Raw genomic sequence first — 26,041 nt, forward strand, 5'->3', positions numbered from 1 at the left:
AAGAAAATTTCTAGGAAGTGCTTAAGATTTAGAGTAAGAAATCCCAAAGTCTAATAAAACACTATCAGACAAAATTCCTAGGTGCGATTTTATATAACCACTAAAATATGTGGTTAATAAGGAAATGTTAAAGCATGCAAAAATGTAGACAATACCACTGTCCTCATAGTGCTTACAGTATAGTAGAGAAAGACAGAAAATAAGTGTAATATACATCAGAACATGTGATAAGTGCTATTGAGAAAAATATAGCAGGGCAGGGTGGATAAGGGAGTGTAGGGTGAAGGGGTGATGTGAGCAATTTAAGATAGTGTGGACAGAAGAGGTCTCACCAAGAACTTAACCTCTGAGCAGACAGAACTGAGGGAGGCTCAATGTGGGTCTGGGAGAAATGCGTTTCAGCCAGAGGAAACAGCAAGTGCAAAGGTTGGGAAGTAGGCACATGTTTAGTACATTAAAGGAACAGCAAGGAAGCCAGGATAAACTGAAATGACAGCAGCAAGGATGGGGTCTAAATCATAGAGAAACTGATAGGCCATCGCATGGCTCTTACTCAGCTTGAGATGGGAAAACATTGGAATGTTTGATCAGAGAGGTGACAGGACTTCTCTTCTAGTATAAAAAGATCATCTGGTTCTTATGTTAATAATAGCCTGTTGGGGGTGGGTGGAATGCAGAAGCTTGGTGAGAGGGAGTCAGATTCTGGATATATTTTGGGGATTCGGAGGACAGGATTTGCTGACAGATTAAATATGGGATGTGAGAGAAAGAAGTCAGGGATACTCTAAGGTTTCCACTTGAACTACTGGAAAGATGGAGAAGCCATTTGCTGAGATAAAGGAGACGAAAGGAGCTGATCTAATGAGGAAGTACATCAGGTCAGTTTTGGACCCGTTAACTTTGAGATCATCTGAGTAGAGATGTGAAGGATGCAGTTGGGATGTATGAGTTTGAAGCTCAGAGACAGACCTGGGCTGGAGGTACAAATGTGGGCATTGTCTGCTTACTGGCAAAGCCAGAGGTCAGAACTGAGGCAAGTGGTTGAGGGAGCTGGCCTGTTTTATGTGCCTGCAGCTTCAGACCTGCAAGAGTTGGTCATAGCCAGGAGAAGGTCAGAAGCTGAAGGTGAATCCCAACCCTGACTTAAGCCCTTAGCTGAGATCTCAGGACTAGATCACTGCTGGTCTGTGGTCTGTCAGGAGCAAAGGAGCTCTGCTTGAGCACCCAGCCATGCCAGGACTTCTACCCAGGGAAAAAAGTGACTAACATAGAAAAGTCCTCATTGAAGAGATGACCAGATCACTCTGGAGCAGTAAGTAGGTTACTGTAGGTGTCTGTTGGGATCAGAGTTGCCTGGTTCTTGCCCTTTGAGGATGGTCAGTTGCCTATGAATAACGAGTACCTAATGACCTTCTCAGAGAAAGCTCTAGTGGTTAGAGTGGACCGTGGAGTCCATGACATAGATCTCTGCCTTTTCTAGTGAATTCAAGAAATGGTAGAATTTTTGAGTGATTTTTACCAAGTAACACAGAGCTCCATGTATTAGTTAACTATTGCTGTGTAACAAATCACCCCCCAAACTTAATGGCTTCACATAATAATATTTATCATGGTTTTCTGAGGGTCAGAAATTTGGGACAGCCTAGCTGGGTAGTTCTGGCTTGAGGTCTCCCACAAGGTTGTAGTCAAGATATTGACTAGAGCTGGAGAATCCACTTCTGAGGTGGCTCACTCACTGGCAGTTGGTACTGGCTGTTAGTAGCAGGCCTGAGTTCCTCCCCACATGGGCCTCTGCCAGAGTGTCTTCATAATTGGTAAGGCGAGCTTTCCCCAGAGCAAATGAACCAGGAGAACAAGATGGAAGCTGCAATGCCTTTTATGACATAATCTCAGAACACCTCTGCCACACTCTATTGGTTACATAGACCTGCTCAGATTCATTTTGGGAGGAGAGTACACAAGGGCATGAATACCAAGAGATGAGGATCCATAGGGGCCATCTTGGAAGCCAGCAATCACTCTCCTTGAAAATAGGGAGAAGGTTTCTAATCTTCTCAATCCTTTGTGTCTGCTCAGAGGAGCTCAGTAACTCTATATTATTAGCTTGGTGCAAAAGTAATTGCAGTTTAAAAGGTTAAAAAGAATTGCAAAAGCCACAATTACCTTTGCAGCAACCTAGTATATGTGTCTCCCATTACAACTGGTCTAATCCACATCTTTTGCAGGACTCTGACAAATTATGGAGCTGTTTTTCTAGCCATCTCTAGTTCAAGAGGGTACCTTGGGAGACAATAGGCAAGTGCAGGTGCCAACACAAGAATCCCACTGTTTGTCGTGGATATTTTCCATTTTTCACTCTGATTTTTCAGGTACCCTGTCAGCTCACATCCCTACCCAATGCATAGTGTGTGGTGTTACCATCTTTGAGTTGTGCAGAGTTGCACTACTTTTAGAAGCCTTTATTCCATGATGTGTCTAGGACTGAGTTTGTAATACGAATTCTTCCAAGGAACATTTGACCACTTAAGACCCACCCGTATTCACTCATTTTAGAGCATTTATTTAACAGGTACTTCTTATATGTGTGCACTTACTATCCAGACATTTCTCACATGAGCAAATTGCCTAAATACACTTGTGAGAAACCCTTTTATGGTCAATATTATTAATCTGAAAACAAGGGTATAATAAAATAACAATTTAAGGGTAATTCACTAACAACTGGAGCCCTTAAACATTGACATACCATTGTGTCATAGTACCACTGAGTAATAAAAATACCAGACTTGGTATCTAAACATACTCTTTGTCACTCCAATAATTATTGGGACAGTTTCCTAATCCTCATGGTCTTTAATTATAGCTCCTCTAAGATTTTTTTTTTACTACTCCTGTATCACCAGTTTATAAATTATAAATCATTAACTTTTACCCTCATAAAACATCCAGCAAACTCTTACATCTCTGCTCCTTATCCAGAGAAATAATAAAATATTCAGAGAAAGTAATAGAGGTAACTTGGCATCGTTGAACCTTGCTCTTCTTGGACTTCCATTTTTCCAGACTGTCTACAGAATAGAAAGATATTGGGGTGGATAATAATAGAAACTGCCTCACGGAAGCAATTGATTAATTAAAATTTTGAGGTTTCCTTGGTCTTCTCCAGTAAGGAGAATCCATTGAATACACATCTCGGTAAAGGCTCCTTTCTTTCTGGAAGGTGATGTTGATGCCACAAAGAAGGCCAGTGGGCAGCTGGGCAGGACCAAGCCATCATGTACCAAGTCCTCACATGTAGGACCTGGCTTCTGTTTGAAGGTGGAGATACTCTCGTCAGTGCCCTGGGCACACGGACTCTGAGACCGACTTAGTACTAAATAGAAAGCAGGGACATAGACCCAGCAATGTTGGCTTGTTAATTTGCCAGGAGGAGCCATCATCAGAGGGATCTGATGTACTCAAAGTCCATATAATCAACACAGGAAGGCCTCCACAGGAAGCCAAATCATAATCAGAAACCATTTATTAAATTGCCCTGAAAATCATCATTACAGAATGTCGAAATACCTCACGTCTGTATGATCAGTTCATTCTCTCCCTGAAGGTATCGGGTGAGCTAAATCATAGTCCAAAGGTTTTTTGGTGAGTAGATAATCAAAATGAGGAAGGCTAAGTGAGGTGAATGTTTAGTGGCAACAGATTAGCCTTATGAGTTCATCTCAGAGTGGGAATGATTTTGCCTGAAGGACTGAACTACTCAAAGCCAAATGACTCAAACTTTCTTTTTCCTAGAGGGGCACTTGGATAGGTGCATTAGCTGTCTTTGGCCACATAATAAATCACCCAAAATTTAGCAGCTTAAAACAACAATAAACATGTTATCACACAAATTTTTGTGTCAAGAGTGGTTCTGGCTCATGGCTCCTCAAAATGTTGTCTGGGATGCAGTCATCTGAAGGCTTAACCGGGGCTGGGAGTTCAGCTTCCAAGATGGTTCCCTCACATGGCTAGCAAATTGGTGTTGGCTGTTGGCAGGAGACCTCAGTTCCCTACTTCCAAGACTTCTCTCCCTACTGGGTTGCTTGAGTGTCCTCACAACGTGGTAGCTGGCTTCCCACAGAGTGAGTAACCCAAGAGACAGCAAGACAAATCTGCAGTGCCTTTTATTACCTAATCCATAAAGTCAAACACTGTCATTTACACTACTTTCTGTTTGCTAGAAGCCACTCACTAGGTCCAGCCTTCACTCAAAAGGAAGGGAATTAATTAGGCTCCACCTTTTGGGGAGGAGTGTCAAAGAAATTGTGGATATATTTTAAAACCACAATAGTTATCACCTACATTGTCTCTGTAACTCCTTTTTTTCCGCACTTCCATAGCTGACCAATTATTCTGCTGATCCATGTATTCTATTAATGTATTATTATATTTATAAATATAATATACATATACTCATTTTATATATAATTATATATGTGTGTAATTATATATTTTATGTATTATATAATTATATATTATATATTATAAATATCAATGTATTTAGCTTATGTCCAAGCTCTTCTAGTATGATAACCATTAAGTATCGATGCTAATTTGCATATTCCCACTCTGCCACCTTACTAGCCAGGGGATCTGGGGCAAGTTACTTGACCTCTCTGTGTCTCTCTGTGTCTTCATCTGTAAAATAAGACTGTAATAAGACCTACCTCATAAGCTTCTTGTGAGGATTAAATGAATAATTATATGACAGCACTTAGAAGAGTACCTGGCACATAGAAAACATTCAATACTGTTAGCTGTCAGCATGGCAGCTGTAGCAGAAGCAGAAACAGTTTGATCCAGTAGGTGTAGCTAGCCCTCAGAAGGCAATCTTACGTCCATGTTCCCAGTGGCAGTAAACAAAAGTCTTAGTTGCCTTCCTGGCCACGCCACAACCCCATACCATCCAAGCCCTGATCCAAGGATAGAGAAAGAACCGTTTCAGCCCTGGAAGGGACCAGGGCCAGTGGCCTCACATTTTCTTTTCCTCTTCGCTGTGTTCGTTCCTCCTCTGGACCACAGGTTAATCCCTGGCAGGGAGGGCTTGCGTGGAGATAATGTGTTTAGTTTGCACTCTTGAGTCCTGTTTACATTTTGTTTTTGTTCCTGATTTTTTTTTAGGCTGACCTTTTGCGGAAGGGTACAATATCCAAACAGGGAAGTGACCTAGCAGAAAGCTAGGGAGTTCCTCAGCCTCGTGAATGTTTATTCAAGGTTGTTCCCAAATTTTATTTTTAAATGTACGTTTTCTTCCTGGGTGTACACTAGCCACTTCTGATCAGTGTTGTCATTACACATAGATTCATCTTCCTCTCAGACCCTTTGGCCTCTTGCTAGTACCTCTTTAGCTCCATGGACTTAATGAATAGATTTTATCTTCATCCCAAGCATAGCAAACTGGTGTTTGTTATTGTTTATTGATGAGAAAGTTAGAAGTGGTACTTTCTTTATCTCTGGGAGCTACTTCAAAGGGGAGGCTATACCTAGTAGAATGCATAAGGGTTGTCTTGTGTCAGGTGGCAGTTAGCTAAATATAGAGTCAGGGAGCTGCAAGGGACCTGCTGAGGTCATCTGTGCCCTCCCACCTGCCTTCCCCATCTGAATGTCTATGGAACTGTGCTAGCCAATTCAGTAGCCACCAGCCACACATGGCTTCTCAGCACTTCTGTGGCGGCTAGTCCACATTGAGATGTGCTTTCGGTGGTAAAATACACCCTAGATTTCAAAGACTTAATACAAAGCAAAGAATATAAACTGTTTCACCTGTAAAAAAGTTAATTTTAGCTCCTTCTTTTTACTTTTCTTTTAGTACTAGAAAATTTTAAATTCCTTATGTGGGATATCATATTTCTTCATTGTATTTCTATCCAACAATGCTTCTGGAGACCATCTAGTTCTATTTTTCCTGCCCCCAGGACAGATTGTAGAGCCTTTCTGGGTGACTCCTCTGAGTCTTTTGTCATTTTGGCACTTCAGTTCTTCTCCACCCCCGATCTTACTCTCTCCTGCTTCAATCTGAAGACTTCTACTTCAGATAGTTGACTGTTCATCTCCTTATGAGATCTCCACTTGAAAGGAGTCAAACATCTTTTCATATTTTTCAATTGTAAGCTCAATAACCCCATTTTCTTTCACCTTTTGACTTTCTACCTCTTTTCCAACTCCAATGATTTTTAATGACCTTCCCTGGGTGGTGTTTGGTCTCTATGATTTTTAAAACTTGGTATCCAAAACCACCCACCATCACTCTAATGTGGGCCTGACTAATGCAGAGACAAGTAAGAGGAATTATTTCCACCATCAAGTAGATGAATCGTCCTTTTGATACATCATCTCATTTAACTCAAGGAGGGCAGATACTCTTGGTAACACTCTTGACTAATTATGGAATTGAGGTTCAGAGAGGTTCGGTAACTGACCAAGGTTCCACTGCAAATTAAGGGGCCGGTCTGGGATTTGTGCCCAGGTTTGCCTGATTCCAAAGCCCACATTTTTTTCATTACATACCTTGCCCAATACTTTTCTTTGAACACACCCCTGTACTCTTGAGAGGCATTAGAGTACATGGCTGCTGCATTTGTAACTTATGGTCAGTGATGACTGTTGAGCTTGCCTTGATATATGTGTGACTTGCTAGAATTGTGAAGCCCTTTTGCTAAGTTCCAGAAACCTTTCAACTCTGCCGATACTGTGTGAAAGCCAGCGGGACTACCTGTCCCTGTAGGGTCATCAAAATTGAGGTCTCCAGGTGTCAGGAATGTCTTTTCTAGAAGAGAGCTTTCTTTCCTGTTACCCTAGGTCCTAACTGTCAGTCTCCAGAACAAGCTACTTCTCAAAGGCCAGTCGTGGTGAAGTGTATTGTTTACCCATGTTTTCCTAAAGGCAACAAGTTTGTGTTTTGGTCAAAAGGGTCAGGAAGGGATCCTTGTGAGTGTGTTAAAACAGATCTTCACATGGATGGACCTTGAAGACATTATGCTGAGTGAAATAAACCATTCACATAAGGGTACTCCACTTGCCAGGGGCTAGGGAGAGGAGGGTATGGGGAGTTATTGTTTATGAGTACAGAGTTTCAGTTTGGGAACATGAAAAAGATCTGGATATGGATGATAGTGATGGTTGCACAACCTTGTGAATGTACTTAATGCCACTGACCTATACACTTAGAATGGTTAAATGGTAAATGTTATGTTAAATATATTTTACCACAATAAACATAGCTAAACAGATCTTCTATACATAGAGAAAAATACCTTGCTTACACGTGTGATGAGAAGTGCTCCTGGAGCTTGAGTCCATTGCTCATTTGAGCTCACAGTTGTTTTCTGAGTCAGTTTCTCATGAGCAAGGTACAGGCTTACTTCCCTAGGATGAGGGGCGTCCTTTTTTTTCTTGACAGATTTCTCCATCTAGGAAGTTTATCAACTCCACACAAATGCCTTTACCAGGGTTTAAACCACTTTTCCACAGGTATCTGGGGGTGGGGGGTGGAGGTGGGAAGCAGCCTTATCCCAAGACTCCAGTATATGGACCCTTGATTCCACTAGCTTTTCTGTGGAGATTTTCTTATTCCTTATTTTCCTGTCTATCTGAGGATGTCGCTAGACTTTTCTAAGAAAAAAAGGGGGGAGAGGGAGGCTAGAATTTTATTTGGTTGTTCCAAAGTAGTTGTAGCCTCTTTGGAGATCTGAATGAGAATTAGATTGAGGACCCAAACATTTAAAAACGTTTCTTTTGTGTTTTACTGAAGTCACTGCCCCCTGACAACCTAAAGTTAGTTATCTAATCTTATTCATGGGCTGTTTTGAGAAAATTTAGCCAGGGTCCATAGATGGGGACGCTAAACCACAGGAATTCCCTTTTACAGTATGGTGTTTTGTGTCATTGTGGCTGTATTTGCTTATTTGTCCTGTATATTTTCCTTTTCAGGAATCATTAACCAATGGCAACAGGAATCCAAGGATAAAGTGATTTCCCTCCTGTTAACTCACCTGCCTTTGCTGAAGCCAGGAAACCTCGACGCAAAAGTGGAGTATATGAAACTGCTGCCACAAATCCTGGCACACTCTATTGAACACAACCAGCACATAGAGGAGAGCCGGCAGCTGTTGTCCTACGCTTTGATACATCCGGCCACTTCGTTGGAAGACCGCAGTGCTTTAGCCATGTGGCTGAATCACTTGGAGGACCGCACGTCGACCAGCTTTGGTGGCCAGAACCGAGGCCGCTCAGACTCTGTGGATTATGGACAGACGCACTACTATCACCAAAGACAGAACTCCGACGACAAGCTCAATGGATGGCAGAACTCTCGGGATTCTGGGATTTGCATCAATGCCTCCAACTGGCAGGACAAAAGTCTGGGATGTGAGAACGGCCACGTGCCCCTCTACTCCTCCTCATCCGTCCCCACCACAATCAATACGATTGGAACCAGCACAAGTACAAGTAAGTCCCCTGGAAGCCCTTTAGCGCAGTCTGGTTTGGCGACTTGCTATGTGTGGCATGTCCGGCTGGGAATGTCTGCTCCAAGCACCCGTAACCCTGGGAGAGAAGGGCTGATTGGAATTGGCTGTGGGAAAGGGATCTTTGGACCCCATCTTTGTTCCTCTTTGGTTTCTGGAAGGATAAAAATGTTGGGCAGGTAAAAGTGATTGATGGTCCAAATTTGGGTGACGAATAGACTAAAAAAGAATTTTTAAATAAGAGAGAGAGAATGAGTGGTGAAAGAAGGAAACCAACTGTTTCCACAAATAGAAAAGCCTTTCACTCTCATGTCTTTCACCCTGGGGTCTTTGGGTTTGCTGAGATGCTGAGTTATGTGTGATTTTTCTAAACCTGCTTCTAACCCAGGGTTAACCAGACAGCCTCATGGGCCTTGTGCATTTTCTCTTTTATTTTTTTCCCTTTCCTTTCTTTTTACTTCTTTTTTTTTTTTTTTTTTCAATTTCACCCTGGAATGTTCCCTCCCTCGCATTTTCTGGTTTTGTCCCCAGTTGTTGGGGCACTTTTGCTCCTGACCAGGAGGAGCAGATTTGCTGACTGAGCGTGCTACTCTGTCCTGTGGCCTGATACGAATGCAGTGGCCTTCTCTGGCACAGTCTACACCCTTAGGAGACGCAGGTCAGGACCTGCTTTGCAGGGGGTGAGAGCGGAGGACAGCCTGCTGCTCTTTCGACCACTAAAGCAAAAGTACCCTGCCTACAGCTGGAACTAGGGCCAGAGTCCTCTCTGTAGCTTCCCACTTAGACTGAGCAATATGACAAAATGCCATTGGTGCTTCTATAGTGTAGCGATATGGGGGAGTGGGCCGTCGTGAAACAGAATTCCTTGATGCTAGTTTGCATGTGTCTGTGAAGAGTGTCAGTGCCAAGGTAACTTTCTTGGGGAAAAGCTTTGGTCAACGTGCAGGAACCCCCATTTAAAAGATATGAGAGCATTAAGAATTGGCAGTGATGGCTTCTTGGCCTCTACTTCCACTTGGATCTTTTGCCTAAGGGGCCTTTTAAAATGGTTTTCTTGAATCTGGTGGAGTAGTGAATTATAACTACATTAATTGAAACAGTACCTTAGTGGAATAACCAAGGAAATACTTAAGATACTGCACTGATAATGCTACCATATGAGATTTTAAATTCTTTTTTTAAAAAATTTTACATTTAGATATCAGTAACTTGCATGTTTTGAGAATTAGGTGATTATTGCATCATTAATTTTTTATGTAAGAGGCTCTGGTGACAGTCAGTCTCTTTCACAGACTACTAATCCAGGGGATGGTTTAACTAGCCTCTGTGTGACAGAAAATGATGGCTAGGACTGTTACAACAGACAATGCAGGCTGGGGTGACAGAGCTTCTTGGCCCAAGTTTCCTGGGTCCATGACGGAACCTCGTAATTACTACAAAACTTTGTGATAGCTGAGAGAGATTCAACCTCCAAGCCACTTTCCCTCTCAAAACTTGGTCTTTTGTATTTTAAAGGGTTGAGTTTCATGTCATTTGTCTTGAAATTAGTCTTGGGTCATCACATTTCTATTGCTACTGATTTATATATTTAGGGTCCGATGTTGACAAGATTGGTACATTCAAGACGGTTATCAAGTTGTAGTCAACAGGTGCTTTCATTTTTTACTGTCCACCCAGCCCTGCAGAGGGAGGAAGTACTGAGATGACAGTCATGGCCTCCCAGATCCTTGGGTTCCTTTATAGTACTTGAACAGAAAAGGACTTGAAGGTTTAACAAGATAACTAGATTATATATCTCAGGAAGAAGAATGGGGTTGGAGCCCTGTTCCCGAGAAGATAAGAGCTCAGATCTCTTCTCCATAAAGTTTCATTCAAACGCTTAGGCCATGGCAACATTTGTATTTCAATAATACCTCTTTTTATATATATATATATATATATATATATATATATATATATATATATATATATATATATATAAAAACATTAACGTCATTGCTTTTCTCCTCTTCATTGCATACAGAGATTAAATTGTGTTTGCATCATTCATTCCCTTGTTCCTCTATCAAATATATCCTGAGCACCTGGGAGGCAACTTGACACAGTGGAAAGAAAAAGGTCCAAATCTCAGATCTACAATTTGCTAACTACAAGTTGGCCACATTATTTAACCTCTCTGAGCAAGGTCCCCACTTATAAAGTAGGAATATTCATGGTGTCTACCTTTGAGGGCTGTGGTGAGGGTGAGTGAGATTATATGTATGTTAAATGCCCAGTGCTGGCCAGAGCTGGCAACATCAAGCACTCAGTAAGTGTCTACTAAGTAAATAAATGGGATGGACTAGGAAAGACAGTGAGGATCAAAGTGTAAACACAGATACCCAGAGACTGTGCCCTCATTTGCGTCTTCTGATGATCACCTGATAAAAGAACCTTTCCTGAGCCCCAGCAATACAGAGTGAAATGGGGGCCTCGGATATGCTATGACTTTGGCCATTTCACTGCAGTAGAAAATGGGTTAGACTTAAGGCTTCATGACCTCTTCTACTGCACTGAAGAGCTGCATTTCTTACTTCATTCAAAGTGGAGGTGGGGGGGACGTCCTAAAAAAAAATAAAAAGGGGCCGGCTCAGTGGCTCAGGCTGTTAGAACTCCATGCTGCTGGTTCGATTCCGACCTTGGTCAGTGGGCTTTCAACCATGAGGATGCCAGTTCAACTCCTCGAGTCCCACAAGAGATGGTGGGCAGCGCCCCCTGCAACTAGTAACGGCAACTGGACCTGGAGCTGAGCTGCACCCTCCACAACTAAGATTGAAAGGACAACAACTGGACTTGGGAAAAAAAAAAAAAAAGTGGGAAAAAATATCTGCACCAAACAACCTGATTATAAGGAAAGAACTGTGATCAGTTAGTGCTTCACATTTTCAGATTATGAACCACATTAATGACAGTTAATGAAAAGAAAATAACTAGAAGACCACTTCCCTTACACAGTTTGTGTTTTACCTTGGTTAATTCCACTAATATTTTATTCCTTTGGTCATTGTGCCCCAGCAAAGTGCCTTCGTGGCTTCCTGCCTGTGTGAATTCTGAATCATTCAACTATCCCACAAACACTTACTGCCTGCCTACTGGATGCTGAGCACTGGATTCAAGTCCATGGGAATATAAGGAAGTTTAAAGAAAAGTGTTTCCCCCTTCAGGGAACCTATAATACAAGTGGAAAGGGAAGATATAGCCTCACAATTGAAAATTAAATCTTTTCCCCAGACTTATCCAAAGAAATTTCCTATAGCAATCCATGAGTTATATAATAATGCAGTTAAAAAAGAAAATCTCTAAGAGCTGCCAGAGGCAATATAAGATTTTTTCAGCTGAATGGGGTGGGGGGCAGAGGAGTCCATACTATAAGCACTGTGAATGTAGGGAATGGAGAAATTCTTGTGAACTGGAGAGTCAAGAAAGCCTTTGCAGAGGAAATGGGAAGTACTAGGTTGGACATTTAGAGAGAAGGAGAAGGGAGAGCAATGAAGGTAGGACTACGCATTGTGACAAAGGCATGCAGGTTGTAGTGTGCAGGCAGGGTTGGAGGACAGTGAGAAAGGAGAGATTCACGAAGGAAAGGGCAGTGAGGGGAGGCGATAAAAGCAGACCAAGGGAAGGACTGTGAGCGCCCTACAGAGGCCAAGCATGACCCCATGAGCGTGTGGGTGACATTGGAAATGGTGTACGGGTACTGGTCTGCTGGTAGACTACATCGATAGCAAGTGATGAGTGCAGAGGCGGTGAGTTTCAGAACCACAGTGTGGAGGCAATTCAAGTATCATTAGGCGTGGAGCAGAGGAATGGATACTAGAAATGTTCCTAGGTGGAATTATTAGGAGTAGGATTCAATATTGACTTGGACTTGCATTATTGATTCACCTATTTGTTTATTCATTCACTTAGAAAATGTTTATTAAGCACCATTAGATGCCTAGCCTACTCAAGACACTCAGAGCATGTCAGTGGGACATGGCCTCCCTCGTGGAGTTTGTAGTCTAGTGTATATAAATTATAGTACATAAGTGAATTGCATAGTGTGCTAGAGATTGATAAGTGACGTGGAAATAAGAAATAGAGCAGGGTCAGGGGGATCGGACCTAGGTAGTGAGGTGGTTATAGTATTAACTAGTGTGGTCAGGGTTAGAACTGATGGAGAAGGTGACGTACAAACAAAAACAAAGGTGGTGAGGTGTGATTAGCCAAGTGGGTTTCTGGGGGAACAGTAGTCAAGGTAGTAAAAAAGCTAGAGCAAGGATCCCAAGATAGAGAAGATAGAGGGGTGCCAGCTTATTTGGGGAAAAGCAAGAAGGCCAGTGGCTGAAAGGGAGTGAATGAGGTAAGCAGTGGTGGGGGTTGCAAAGGTAAAGGGACAGATCCTACAGGGCATTGTAATTGCAAGGACTTTGATGTTTTCTCTCAATAAACCAGGAAGCCATTGGAGGATTTTTGGCAGATGAGTGACGTGATCGGACTCACGTTTTAGAGGGATCACTTTGGCTGCTGTATTAAGAATAGATTGTACTAGGGCAGGGGCAGAAACACAAAGACCAGTTAAGAGGCTATTGCAGCAATTCAGGCAAGACATTGATAACACAAACCAGGATGGCACAGTAGCGAGAGGCAGGGGACATGTGGTCTGAGCCTAAGTATATTTTGAAAGTACAGCCAACAGGATTTCCTGACAATGAATGAGGGGTGTGAGGGAGAGAACTCAAGAATGACTCCAGGGTTTTTTGCTTATACGACTGGAAGGATGGCATTGCCATTATTGAGATGGGAATAGTCTCTATTTATTGAGTACGTTTCAGGGTAAGATTGGGAGTTCAGTGTCATGTATGATGAGTTTGCACGTCTGTTAGACAATCTGAGATGTCTAGTAGGCAGTTGGATATATGAACATGTAGTTTGTGAGAGAGGACTGATCCAAGCTAGGCATTTAGGAGTTACCAGCAAATGGGTGGTATTTAAAGCTATGAAACTAATTGAGATTACCAAGACTAAGACGTAGACAGAGAACGAAGGACGAACCTTGGGTACTTTAACATAGAGACTGGAAAAAGGGGGGAGAGCAACAAACGACACAAAGGAAAAACCATTGAAGTTGGAAAAAAAAATCAAGTGTGTGTGTGTTGCAAGGCAAATGAAGAAAATATTTCAAGGAGGAAAAAGTGATCAACTGAGTAAAATTCTACTAATAGGTCCCATGAGATGAGGACCAATAATTAATGACTGGATTTATCACAGAGGCATATTAGAGATACATTAGAAGTTCTTCACACATGATAGGCTTGTAAGGAATGAAGAAAGTTAAGTTAGTGATTCCAAAGAGGTAAGAGGCAAGACAGGGAGAGAAACTACAAGCTTGATTTTGGATGTATATTGACTTTGAGAAGGTGCTAGAACATTGAGATGGAGAAAAATGATGTTTAGAAGGCATTAAAAATAAATGGTGGAGCCACATAGAGTTTTTGAAGGAGGGGATTAGGATGAGACTAAGAGTAGGGGGCAAAAACTAAGCCCTAATATAACAAGAATCAACCTATTTTCATCCATTTAGACAGACGTTAAATCAAGTGAGATCTCATAGGACCTTCATACTGGGCCTTTTCTTCCATGAGATAAGAGAAGAATGGGTTGGGACAGGTTGAGAAGTCTATTATGCAACATATTGGACAGCGTCAAGGTTCTTTAGAAGAGAGGGAAGACTATATTTTCCGTGCTTCACTCTCCTTGTAAGGCTACTCGGGTGTCTGATGACTGAGAGCAAGAATGTGCAGATTCTTCATCATAAGCCTGTGGGATCAGAAAGGACCAAAGTACTGGCTGCCACAAACCGTACATAACTCTTGGTCAACTTTCATCACAAGCAATTCCAAACATAAAGTGCGTAGAACCTGGCTTAGCATCTCTGGGTTTGTTTCCTGTCTAAAGTCTGCTACAGAAAAAGTAAACCATCCAGGAAAAGAATAAGACTCTCTCGGTTTTTTTAAGGGCCGACAGTTTTCCCTTGTGTGGAGGTCAGTGCCACCTCCCTTGCCCCACACTGCTTTTCAAACCATTGTGTACTCTTCACTGGCAGATTTGGACCTGGAAATAAACTTTGTGCAGTCGTTACAAATGAAAGGAACTTGTCTCTGTTCAAATCTTGCAATGCTTGATTTTTTTTTTTTTTTTAGCATTCTTTACATGTAGATTTGAAAACATGCTGACTTTTGCAAGCCTAGTATGAGGCAAGGACTCAGAAACTTTGGGTAACAGAGATTATTCCAAAATGCTCTATTTGAACTGCTCCTTTCTACAGTCTTATGGTATAGCTTGGAACCTTAGTATATCTTTTATTAATCTTGATTGACTTTTCTGATGATAAAAACAATACATTAAAAAAATTTGGTACCACAGATCATAAAACGGAAATTAACAGTGATAGCATACAACTACATAGTGTTTACTACATGCTGGCTACTGTTCAAAACACTTTACATAAATATTAACTAATTTAATACTCATAACCCCACGAGGCAGGTATTATTGTTATTCCCATTTGGCAGACAAGCAAACTGAGGCACAGAGACGCTAAGTAACTTGACAGATTAAGAGAGCAGATGAACTGGGGTTTAAACCTAGGCAGTCAGGCTCCAGAGTCTGACTTTGAACTCAAGGTTCCTTGCCTCTCCCTCCTAATACATTGTCAGAGATTGACTCACTTAGTAGCTAGTAGACCCTTGTTTTTCTCTGATCCTGAAATTGTCCCCACATAGACCAGCCACCCGACAGCGTCAGTATTCAGCATACAGATCCAAGACCCTGCCCAATGGCTGCTACTGTGTGACTCCCTGTGTTTGCTTTGCACTGATTCATATACTTTGATGTCAGCCCTTAGCAATCTATGTCACAGGTTTTGGTCAACATGTTCACCTCCCCTTCCTGATTACAAACTCCTTGGGACAGCAGCAGTTGTATCTTTATCCTTCTTAGAACACGGTGTGGCTCAGAAAGTCACAGAAGCTTTGGAGACGGCAAATTCCTGGCACGCATTCAGCAGCCACTCTCCTGTGGCAGAGCATGTCTGTTAGATAATGGCTGTGTCTTGCTAAGGCCAGATGTGGCCTCCCAATTCTCTTCAATGCGCCCCTCGAGGCAGGCACCATGACTCAATAAGAGATGGCATGTGAACGAAAGCCTGCCTGCCCACCCTGCCATAAATGTTTACTGAACAGTAAGGACTTAATAAATTCCTGGGCTCTCTAGGCAGATGTTCATGAAGTTAATGAATTTCCAAAATAAACGAGAAAAATGTCCTTGGGAATTCATTAAACATTTGGCGATAATGTGGGTCACTTAGCCTTCTGTCATGATCCTCCTAGTGACATTTATTGTTACTCTTGCTTTTTTTGTGTCTTACTCTACCAATTCGGTCTCAATACTAACAAACTTAATAACATACTGTGATCTTGATTATGGAGGTAGTTATATGAATTTATACATTGATAAAATGCCGTAGACTTATATACAAATTCATACCAAACAAAATTACTGTGTATTAAAATTGCAGAGTTCTGAGTAAGGTCAATCATCTTGTCTAATTGTAATGCTCTATAGACATGCAAAATGTCCCCTTGCGGGAAGCTGGGTGATGGATACATGAGACCTCTCTATGTAGTATTTTTGCAATTCCTTATAAATCTGTAATTATTTCAAACGTGAAAGCTAAAAAACAAAAACTTTTGGGATATCCATTGCCTGAACATTTCTTGGGCCTTGGTCTTTGTTTCTTGGCCTTTCTGGGTGTGGAGGGTCTGTCCATTTATGGAAAGGATGGCTGCTTGGCTCCAGGGAGCCAATACCTGAAACAACATGACTTCAGCAGGCAAGGTGAGGAGTAGGGGCCAGGTGGAGCTCGGGGAAAGTGGCTCCTTTGGGAACCCTGATCTCCAACTGGAAAAAACCTTCCCCTGAGGCAGCCAGGGCCAGCTCTTTCAGATTCCTGGTTGGCTCAAGAAGTCCTTCCTTTTCCCTCTACCCTTCACATTTTCTATAAGGCCAACAGCCACTTTAAGCTCATTCCAGGCAGCATGCAGAAAAACATCAGAACACAGATATTCAAGGGAAGGCCATACAGCTTTAGGCAGACCTGATAGGAAAAGAGGTCTTTGCAAGTGGCTTCTTAAAAACTGAAAAGGAAGGACACAGTCTGGAGACTGTTTCTGTCTTGCAGGCTGCTGGTCATCCCTGTCCCAAGCCTTTGGAGCCACTGGTATCGTTTGGAGTTCCTTTTAAATTTTCATGAAATTATTTTGTCTCTTACCGACAGAGTTTCTCAGTGGAAAATTTCTTCCTACCAAAAAGCTAGCCAACCTGACATGTAACTGAAAAATTCCATTATTTCCTTAACCCCTCATTTGTTCTTCAAAGAGGTAACCCTAGTTGCTTTGCTTCCTTTGAGAAGCATTTATAACAGCTGGCATGATATATTTTTAGCTTCAGCTTGCTTCCCCTTTGGGGGAAACTTTTATAAGTATGGCACTGGCCTTCCTGATGCTATATTGTGAAGATGGCTCAGCGGTGTCTCGGAGGACCCAATATTGACGCTGCCTAATCCTCCTCCCGTTTCCAAAGTCCACCGGTTTTACACGACTGTGCTTTTCCTCACCATGCCTACTGTTTGTTTTCTGGGGCTTGGGGAAGAACAATCAGAAAAACACTATAGTAAGCAAGAAGTTGGCTAGTTTATTGTGAGTCGGAGATCCTACTGCTTGGGAAAAGTCAAAGACCTGCATGGGCTGCATGCGTCCTGGGTCATGAGGCAGTGCCATCTGTCTCGAATCCACGAGGATTTTTTTAGACTCTAATGACAGTGAGGGTTATTAAACACCAGATGAGTTACAGAGGAAGGCAGTAATGTCTCCAATTCTCCACTGTACTTCAAAAATAGAGTAGATTCTGGCTGGAATAAATGGCTTAAATTGGACTAGCCTGGAAGAGGGGAGGAATAAGGAGATGAATAAAATGGCTTTTTAAGACTTTGAGCTCTGTAGTCCTATAATTTCTATTATTTCACAAGACTTAGAGTCACAGTCTATCAATGGCTACTCCACAAACAGTTGGACAAGGAATAATTTAAACTTGCATTGACTTATGTTTTTCTTTTCTCACTTTTAAGATTTCCGGGGACAAACTCATGTTTACACTGAGGAAAGGTGTATTATGAATGTAGCAATATATATATATATATCTTTGATGTCTTTAATATGAAGTAAATTAAACACTAAATTTCATGGTTTCAAGTGAGGGTAAATCTTTTTTTTTTTTTTTTTTTTTGAGGGTAAATCTTAGCGGCAGCAATTACTGTCAATTTGGGGTTTATTTTCTAACTCTTGAACACTGTACATATCATTCCTGCCATTCCACTAACCCCACCCTAGTCCTCAACACTCTATTTGGTAAAATATACTATTAGGAAATCCGAGGTATAAGTCAAGTAAGACAGGGGTAAGGAGATGGGGAAGCAAGGTAGGCAGGGGGTTCCAAAATCTGGAAAATGCTATGAAGGATTTTTGTGGACTGGAGAAAGGCTAAAATTCCCAACATACTCTGGGGTAGTCATTCTTCGCCAAAAATTTGGACTGTTTCCATAGACAAATTCCGTGGCTAGAATTAGAGAGTAGAGCCAATGAGAACACTGGGTTTGCTTTAGAGACTTGTTTCACAGCCAGCCTTGCGGAGATACATTCTTTTGGAAAAGTCCAGCAAAGCCCATATGGATCTAAAAGATTTATAACAGGTTATTTTATACTTTACTTTCCTCCTTTACACAGTAAGACATTGCAAAGCAAAGGAAATTAGAAGGCTAAAGTGGTGTTTTAGATGTTCAAGTTCGAGGTATAAATGATCAAGATCAAGAACATGGCTCTGAAGTCAGATGACTTGGTTTTAAATTCCAGCTCCACCAATAACAACCAGATGTGTGACCGGGGACAAATTACTTGACCTCTAAACGTCCTTCCCTCATCTATAAAATGAGAACTGATTTCAGTAAAAGGCCTCTCAATTGACTTGATCAGGATGGGTAGTTGATGTGTTAATCACAATAGCCATTTAAAACAGGGAATTATAAAAATAAAGACAAAGGCATAAGACCATAATCATATTGTTTTAACTTAAAGCATAAATATACGCATTCATGTGCCATCTTTTGTATAGAACGATAGCCCTTTCTTTGATGGCAGGGCTCCTGTCTTGGGCTGTTCTTTGTCTTTTCTGCATCAGTCACACCCTTGATGCATTATTGTGATTTCTTTAAAATGAAGCAGGAGTTTGAAGACATTTGCAAAAAAATCAGAGCACGGAATCTTTCTAGGTTGTTTTTTTCTTTTTATAATTTAGCTTATAGTTTTCTCGCACTGAATTCAACAATAGATTGCCAAGCAAAACAATGAATATTTCTAAAGCATGTAACAAAGTTTTTGTACAATTAACTTACAATTCACATATCATTGTTGCTGTTGTACTTTTTAATATTATATATTTATCATAATAAGTGCACTGGTATAGTCAGGTTTGGGGACAAATTCCACTGACTGTTGGTACACCTACAAGGCAGCTGGTGGGAACAGAAACACACAAGTAAATTACAGTCCTTGAGGAGTCAATGAGCCATGGTCATCAGTAAGTAGTCTAAAGGGAATGGAGAGTTCTAGTTGGTCCAGCAAGTTGGGTAAGTGAAGATGAGTTAAGGGATGTGGTGGGGATTAAATGAGAAATGTGTGTAAAGCACTTGTCAGTAGGAGATGCTCAACAAACGATAGTCCTTACTATTATTATTCCTGCAGTGGTTGTTAATGCTGATACAGTAAGCGGTGCTTCTTCCACTGGCCCAGACTCTGCAGTAAACTAGGGTGTAATAGATTCCCTCCCTGGGGCAGCCCTATGACAAAGCTCTTACAATGTACTAAACTGAAATCAAGACACTTTGACTAGCTCTACAAAGAACCAAAGAGCTGGCCTTCCACAAATACCAGTATCCCCCTAAGGATTGTTCTAGTGATGCGTCTTACTGAATACCTTTAAATGGACTAGAAAGAAAAAAGAGGGGAGGGAAATAAAGGAAGAATAAGGTAAAAATTTTTCGATGTTACTTCTTGGGGATCCATTGCTAACAAAAGTAAATTTTTTAAAAAAATTAGTAGTAAGTGTTAAGGATATTATTTGAATTCATAAAAATGATCCTTAAGTAACAGAATAGGATTTAATGCAGATAAATGATGTACAGGTAAGTTTACAGTGTAAAGGACAATGGATTAGGAAAGTCACTCCACTTTAACTCAGCACATGATCTTACACTCTCAGGGACTCTCACTTCTTTATGAAGGCATGATGTTAGATGACCCCTAGGACTCTTTTTCATGCTTTCATTCTTTCCTCCCTAGGTAGAAAAATCTCCAACTCACAGAGCGCTGATAATGAGTACTCAGTGCTGTTATATTGGCCTGAGAGGGAGGAGGAAAATGAAATGCCAACCAATGTGCTAGGCTAGTCTAAGGAAACCGGCACCTGCCAAAGCCAATAAGCGATCCCCCTGCTATATTCAGCATTAATTACATGCTCAGTGAGAATCTGATAGGATTTTGGTCCCCCTCATTTTAAAAAGAATGGGAACACCAGTAACTACTACCTAAAATTCGGATCTGGGAAGTCTGGCAGAGTTGCGGGGGTGGGGGGGTTACTCTACTGTTTGAAGTAAGTACCATGCTAGTGCCATGCACTATCTATTAAAGTAAAAATATATAGAGAGAATGGAAAAGATATGAAGATGTTAGTGAAGAAAGAGAGAGAAAAAAGATATTCTAAAAGAAAAGACAGGGTTATGTAACCTGGAGTAATAATGCTAAATAAGAAGTGATTTGATAATTTAGAAACATATTAACATTTATTAATAGGAAGAGCATTATCATTAGTTCCTTAGTCTGTGCCACATAAAAAGACAAGAAAATTGGCAAAAATTACGGGTAAGGAGCTTAGTCATGATGAAACTCCAGGGTGTGTAGAATCCAAATGCAGATTCTCTGTCCTTTCCGAGCTTAAAGAAAAAACAAAAAAAGGCTCACCAGGTTCAGTTGCCTGGCACCTAGATTGCAGGCCACCCGAAAACCTCTCTTGCTCTGTGATTGTAGCGTCATCGTGATGGGATTCTTTTGGAAGAAAAGGGGACTGTTTGAAGGTTCTTTGTTTTAAGAGAGCTGACAACCATTTGGCATGTTACTGGTTTTATTCCAGTGCCACTTTCCTCCGTGGGAGCAGGGACATGGAGCTTTGGGGCTCTGTCTCAAAACCTATCACCCATTTTGGATTTCAAACACACACACACAACTTTTGCTGTACCTAAGTTAAAATAAAATTAGAAGTGGATCCCTTTGTCCCAGTTTCCCGAGAGGCAGTCTCTGAGTAGCGTGGATGGATAACTGCTGCACCTGACACTATCTTACAGAGTCTGGAAATGCAGCTTCCTCAGTGGAAGAGGGGTGACAGTGGCAAGTATTAAGAAACTGAGCATACTCTCCTGATCCATCATTGGTATTAAAGTAAAGATCTGGAAGAGAACATACACCATAGACAAGTCTCCATTAACACAGTGGGTGTATTCTTAAAATGTTGCCTGAAATGACCTTTTTTTGCATCATATCAGTTTTCCATTGACTAAAGCTAAGATTTGGGGTATACCTTGTCTCCGTTTCGAATTAATCTTCACTGGCAGGAACTCTTAAAACAGGGTAAGGGCCTCAGTTCCTGAGATTCTCTATCCAAGTTAATCTATAAAGTATTTTAAAATAAATATTGGAAGGATTTCATCAGGTAATTTTTTTTCAATGTGTACAATAGTTCTCTGATTGGTAAATTGGAATTCTTTGGGTGATTTTTTAGGGGGAGGGGTTGGTTTGCTGTTTTTAACAAGTCATGTTTATGTGGCATCGGATGGGCAGGAGGGCAGGTGGTGGCTGTAATTCCCACCTCAGGCTGAGCTTCTAAATGCAGAGTGAAGTCTTCCTGAGTTCTTTTAGGAGCTGGAGAGAGAACCTGCTGAGACGTGTTGACGTGAGGGCTTGGCTAAAGTAATGTCTGGGTCTGCATCCACTGGGTACATTGGGAGAATGCTCAAGTCTGCAGCATGCTTGGAAGTATTTCGGAGTTGTCATTAGGCCTCGGGGAGATAGAGTGTGAGAAGGGAGTTATTCACATGTGTTCATTTTTATCCAAGAAATTATTTTGTGCCTGTGATACTGTTATTAATTCTGCTAGGTTTAAGGTAATTTTAATATCCCAACTGAATGTACTTGTATCCCACAAGTACAGTAATGGCATCTGTGGGTGAAAATGACTTCATTTGTATGTTTGCTTACTTTTGGCAACATAGCTCCAAATTCACCTGGAACCTCAAAGCATTGTGTGTGCCACTTCAAAGTCTGAGCGTTTTTGATTCTCAACAGTGTGTCTACTTTGCTTATGAGGCCCACAGGGTGGCTGAGACCAGCCAGTCTCTAAATCTGAATCTGAGATGCAGATCCAAAAATTCAAGGTAAGCCTTGTTACATAGCTCACTGCTGTTCAGGAATGAGTATTGTCAATACTCAGAGAAAGTAGATGTCCTGCAAGCAAATGATGTGTCGCTTAAAGCTTGCTTTTCAATTGTGAGATTTGTGAAATGAAATTTGAAGTTTTGTGTGGTCACAGTTCTTTCCCAAATTTTCTGTTGGTGATCTTCTCTCTCTTGCAAGAGACAGCTGCATCATTTTTATTTGCTTCTAGAGTCATTCTCTTGCTCCTCTTCCCCAGCCACTCCATCTGTATGCCGCTCAGAGAGCAGGCTAATTATGGGGTACTGGAGAAGCAGTTGCTCAGAGAAAAGCTCTTTAAGCTCTCGACTGGGATAGCTCAATGCCAGGGTCATACTCGTGACCATCTCCTCATTCACAACCACATGTCTGCGTTTGAGCTGTCTTCCATCCTTTTGCAGTTGCATGAACAAACCTTCCAGAAAGGTCAACACAAGAAATAAGTGCTTTTTCTTAAAGGACAGAGCAGGTAAAGGATTTCATGTTTACTTCTTGAAAAATAGCCACAAAGTGGCCAAGAAAAAAGATATGTTCCTATCCTTCATCAAAGCTTTTTCATTTTTGGCTGCCCCTGCGATGACTTAGGAGCAAGAAGCTTTATATACTCAGAGGTCAAACTCGCAAACTGGTGTGACTCAGGCAACAGGGCTGCTGAAATTCCTTGACCCCGGAGATTGCTTTTGCCTTCATGTCAGTTTTTCCAACTCCACTTCATCATATTGGGTAAATGGTTTACTTCCGGAGATGTTAACCCTGTGAGAATACTGTGCCACCTCAATGGCGTGGACTGTGAAAGGAAGATTTACTAGGGTAGTTCCCTTAAGAATCCAGACTTTGGGAAAGGAGGGTGCAGAGAGACACCTCCCCCCTTTGGCTCTCACTGTTTTTAATCTAGCAGCGTAGACTCAGACCCTTGGAATCAGCAGACTGGCCAAGATGTGAATGGGCCCTTGGCTGAGCTGTTGGAACTCTAGAGGAAACCTGCTTCATACCCAGATTTACCTTCAACCTAAAGAATCTATGGAATCCCAATGGCAGGTCTATCCAGTTGGAACTTGGGTGACGTTTCTACCTCAGACAAGTGGGATGGTCCTAGGACTGGGAATCCTATCTCTAAGCCTGTCACAGAGTGGAGTTGGGGGTCTTCCCTTTGGTGCTGGAGAAGTTTGCTTTTCCTCAAGACCTGTAGTTCAAAGATGAATCTGACTTTCCAGAAGTCCCCCAACTTAGATCCACCTCCCAAAGCTACCAATCAATGGAGGAGCCTAGTTTTTAAAACTGAAGAAAGAGTTGGGGCAAATGACCCCACACATCTCAACGTTCCCTCCTTTGTTATACTCTGGCTAATTCAAGAACGTGTGCTGGTAGCACAGATCTTGCAGGGTCATTAATGTACACCTGATGGCAGAATCAGAGTCTAGAAAGGTCTCAGGCAATATCAGATTATGGTGCAGAGCTTTGGAGTCATACTGATCTAGGTTTGAGTCCCACTGGTTACTGGCTGTGTGACCTTGGAGAAATGCCTTAACCTCTCTTGGCCTTGATTTTCTCATATTAAAAAGGGAATAACAATCACCACCCAGGAGTGATTGTGAAAGTCTTCGTTGGTCTAAGTACGATCTTTTCTTGAAAACATCCTTCCTGGATCCTTCTATTCTCCTACTCCAGTCTGTTCCCGTTACCCTCAGGCTAGCCCTCCTACTTTAAAAACGTGTGCTCCTCCAGTTCTAGGCAATTTTATCAAATTTTAAAAATAATTTCCACTCATTAATTTTCTGTCTTTTCTCTTCCAGGAACTCCTTTTCATCACATAATAAATATTCTCTACTGATTCTCTAATTTCCTTAACTTTTCCTCTCCTATGTCCAGTCTTTTTGTTCTGCTTTCTGGGTGATTTCTCTAACTTTATCTTCCAAACCTACTATGTAATTTTTGATCTCTGCTATCATGCTTTCAAATTGCAAGTTTTCCTCTTGTTCTCTGAGTGCTCCTTTTGGTATTGCCTTCTGTTCTTGTTTGATAGGTGCAAAGTTTTTTTCTAATATCTCTGAAGATATTACAGTTGATTTTTGGAGTCTTTCTGCTCCCAACATTGTCTGTGCTTCCTTGAAGTTTTTTTTTCCTTTTTGTTTTGGACCCTGTAACTCAAGCAATAGTTTTTTCACTTAAGAGGGAAGCACTAGAAGCTTGTGTGTGTGAATTTCACCACAGAGAGATCAGGCAGGGTCCTGGCCTGGCTGTTGGGACTCATACATATCACCAACTGTAATTCTTTTTTCGTAAAGCAGTGCATTAGCCCTAGAGGAATCCTTGCCTTCTCCTGAAAGATATAGGACTGGCTGCCAGGGTTCTAGGAGCTGTTAGGAGAAAGTGCTAAGATGACAGTGCTAAGATGACTTGGTTGTGTGGGGTAAGAGGGGAGAATCTAAGGGTCTCCCTGTAGCTTAGACCTATTGTCTACCAAACCTCCTATTTTCTGCCCTTCTGCACCTCTTCCTTCAGAGGCACCTGATCTCCGAGTTCTGAACATCTTGGGAGTTCTGCCTTGTGAACTGTCATCATTCCCCTTGCTATGGACACACGTGTTGCCTTTCTTTGTTCTACTTAGTCGGTTATCCTATGTCCTTCTGTTTTGCAGCTTCCAAAATTGTGTTGACTTCAGTAGTCTACTGATACCCACTGTTATTTCCTGTTATCTCTCTCCTGCGTCCTTTTCCTAGTGGGTTTATGCCTTTGTTGTCATTTTAGTGAGTTTCCTAACAAAAGAGAATAACATCTGCATAAATTGCAAATCTATTTTAATTTGTTTATTTCCTTATTATCTAATCTCCCCACTTGAATATAAGTTCCAAGAGGACAAGGACCTGGTCTTGCTCACTTGCCCATTGCCCAAACATTGCCAGATGTATCTTTAGATGTTGAATAAATATCTGTTGCATGAATAAATCAATGAATGACATGTAATGTAGATCGCTTTGTACAATGCCTATAGCCCAATAAATAATAACTATATTATCTTAATTATTTCAATCTTTGAGGATTAGGTAGTCAAATAAAATTTTATGCTACTCATAGCTATTGATTTTAAATGGGAATAAATTTGGTTCTTAAACTAAAATCTTTAATGGGGAATGTCTGAAATATGTTTACCTCCTCTATAACTCCCTCTTCAAGATTGAAGTTTTCCTGATAGTTGCACTGTTTACACTGCTGTACAAATCTATAGGCCTCAACTTGTAGGTCCTGCAATGTAATAACGCTAGTGTTAAATGAGGGATTATCTGTTTCAGATCACGGATCTATTATGTTATTCCTCTCTATCAATGACATTGATATGAAGACTAGTGACCATTGATAAAATATGAATGAGGAAGACAGAAAATACTGAGATTCTAGTCTTAGCTACAATATCAATTTCATTGAGTAATCTTGGGAAATTGGTATATCTATCTAGGCCTCTGAATCCTTAACTGATAAAATGACAGGGAGGGGGGTGGATTAGATGATTCCTAAATCATATTTTTAAAGTCCCTTCCTGCTTTAAAGTTCTGGAATTCTGAGATAATTATGGAGTAAATAAATGAGGGAAATAAATTGCAGTGTTACACCTTCTGGTCTTCTGAAAATAATGTTTTGGGAGAAGGGCCCAAGAATGTATCACCATCATTAAAATTCCATGAGGACCAACTCCATTGGGCACCTAAACACCACCAACATCTATGTACTTTTCAATAAAACATTGGCATTTCTTTCTACCAATTCTCTTGAGGGCTTGACTCAGGAATGAAAAGCTCAATACCCACCCCACTGAGCACCTGGTGAGTCAGTGTTCATTTTGGGGAGAGCCATTCTCGAAGCACAGCTTTTCATTTAGGGTAACATTGT

The 26,041-nt window shown here is 41.3% G+C and overlaps 1 protein-coding gene across 2 annotated transcripts in view; it reads left to right on the top strand.

The window, feature by feature from the left end:
- SAMD4A (sterile alpha motif domain containing 4A) overlaps positions 1–26,041 on the top strand; it is a 214,799-nt gene that overhangs the window by 121,542 nt on the left and 67,216 nt on the right. For both annotated transcript variants that reach the window (XM_081049869.1, XM_081049870.1), the window contains exon 3: positions 7,969–8,487. In XM_081049869.1, coding sequence (XP_080905995.1) covers positions 7,969–8,487 — 519 coding nt within the window. The remainder of the gene's footprint in view (positions 1–7,968; positions 8,488–26,041) is intronic.

This window comes from Rhinolophus hipposideros (genome assembly GCF_964194185.1).
Source record: "Rhinolophus hipposideros genome assembly, chromosome: 5".
Lineage (NCBI taxonomy): Eukaryota > Metazoa > Chordata > Mammalia > Chiroptera > Rhinolophidae > Rhinolophus > Rhinolophus hipposideros.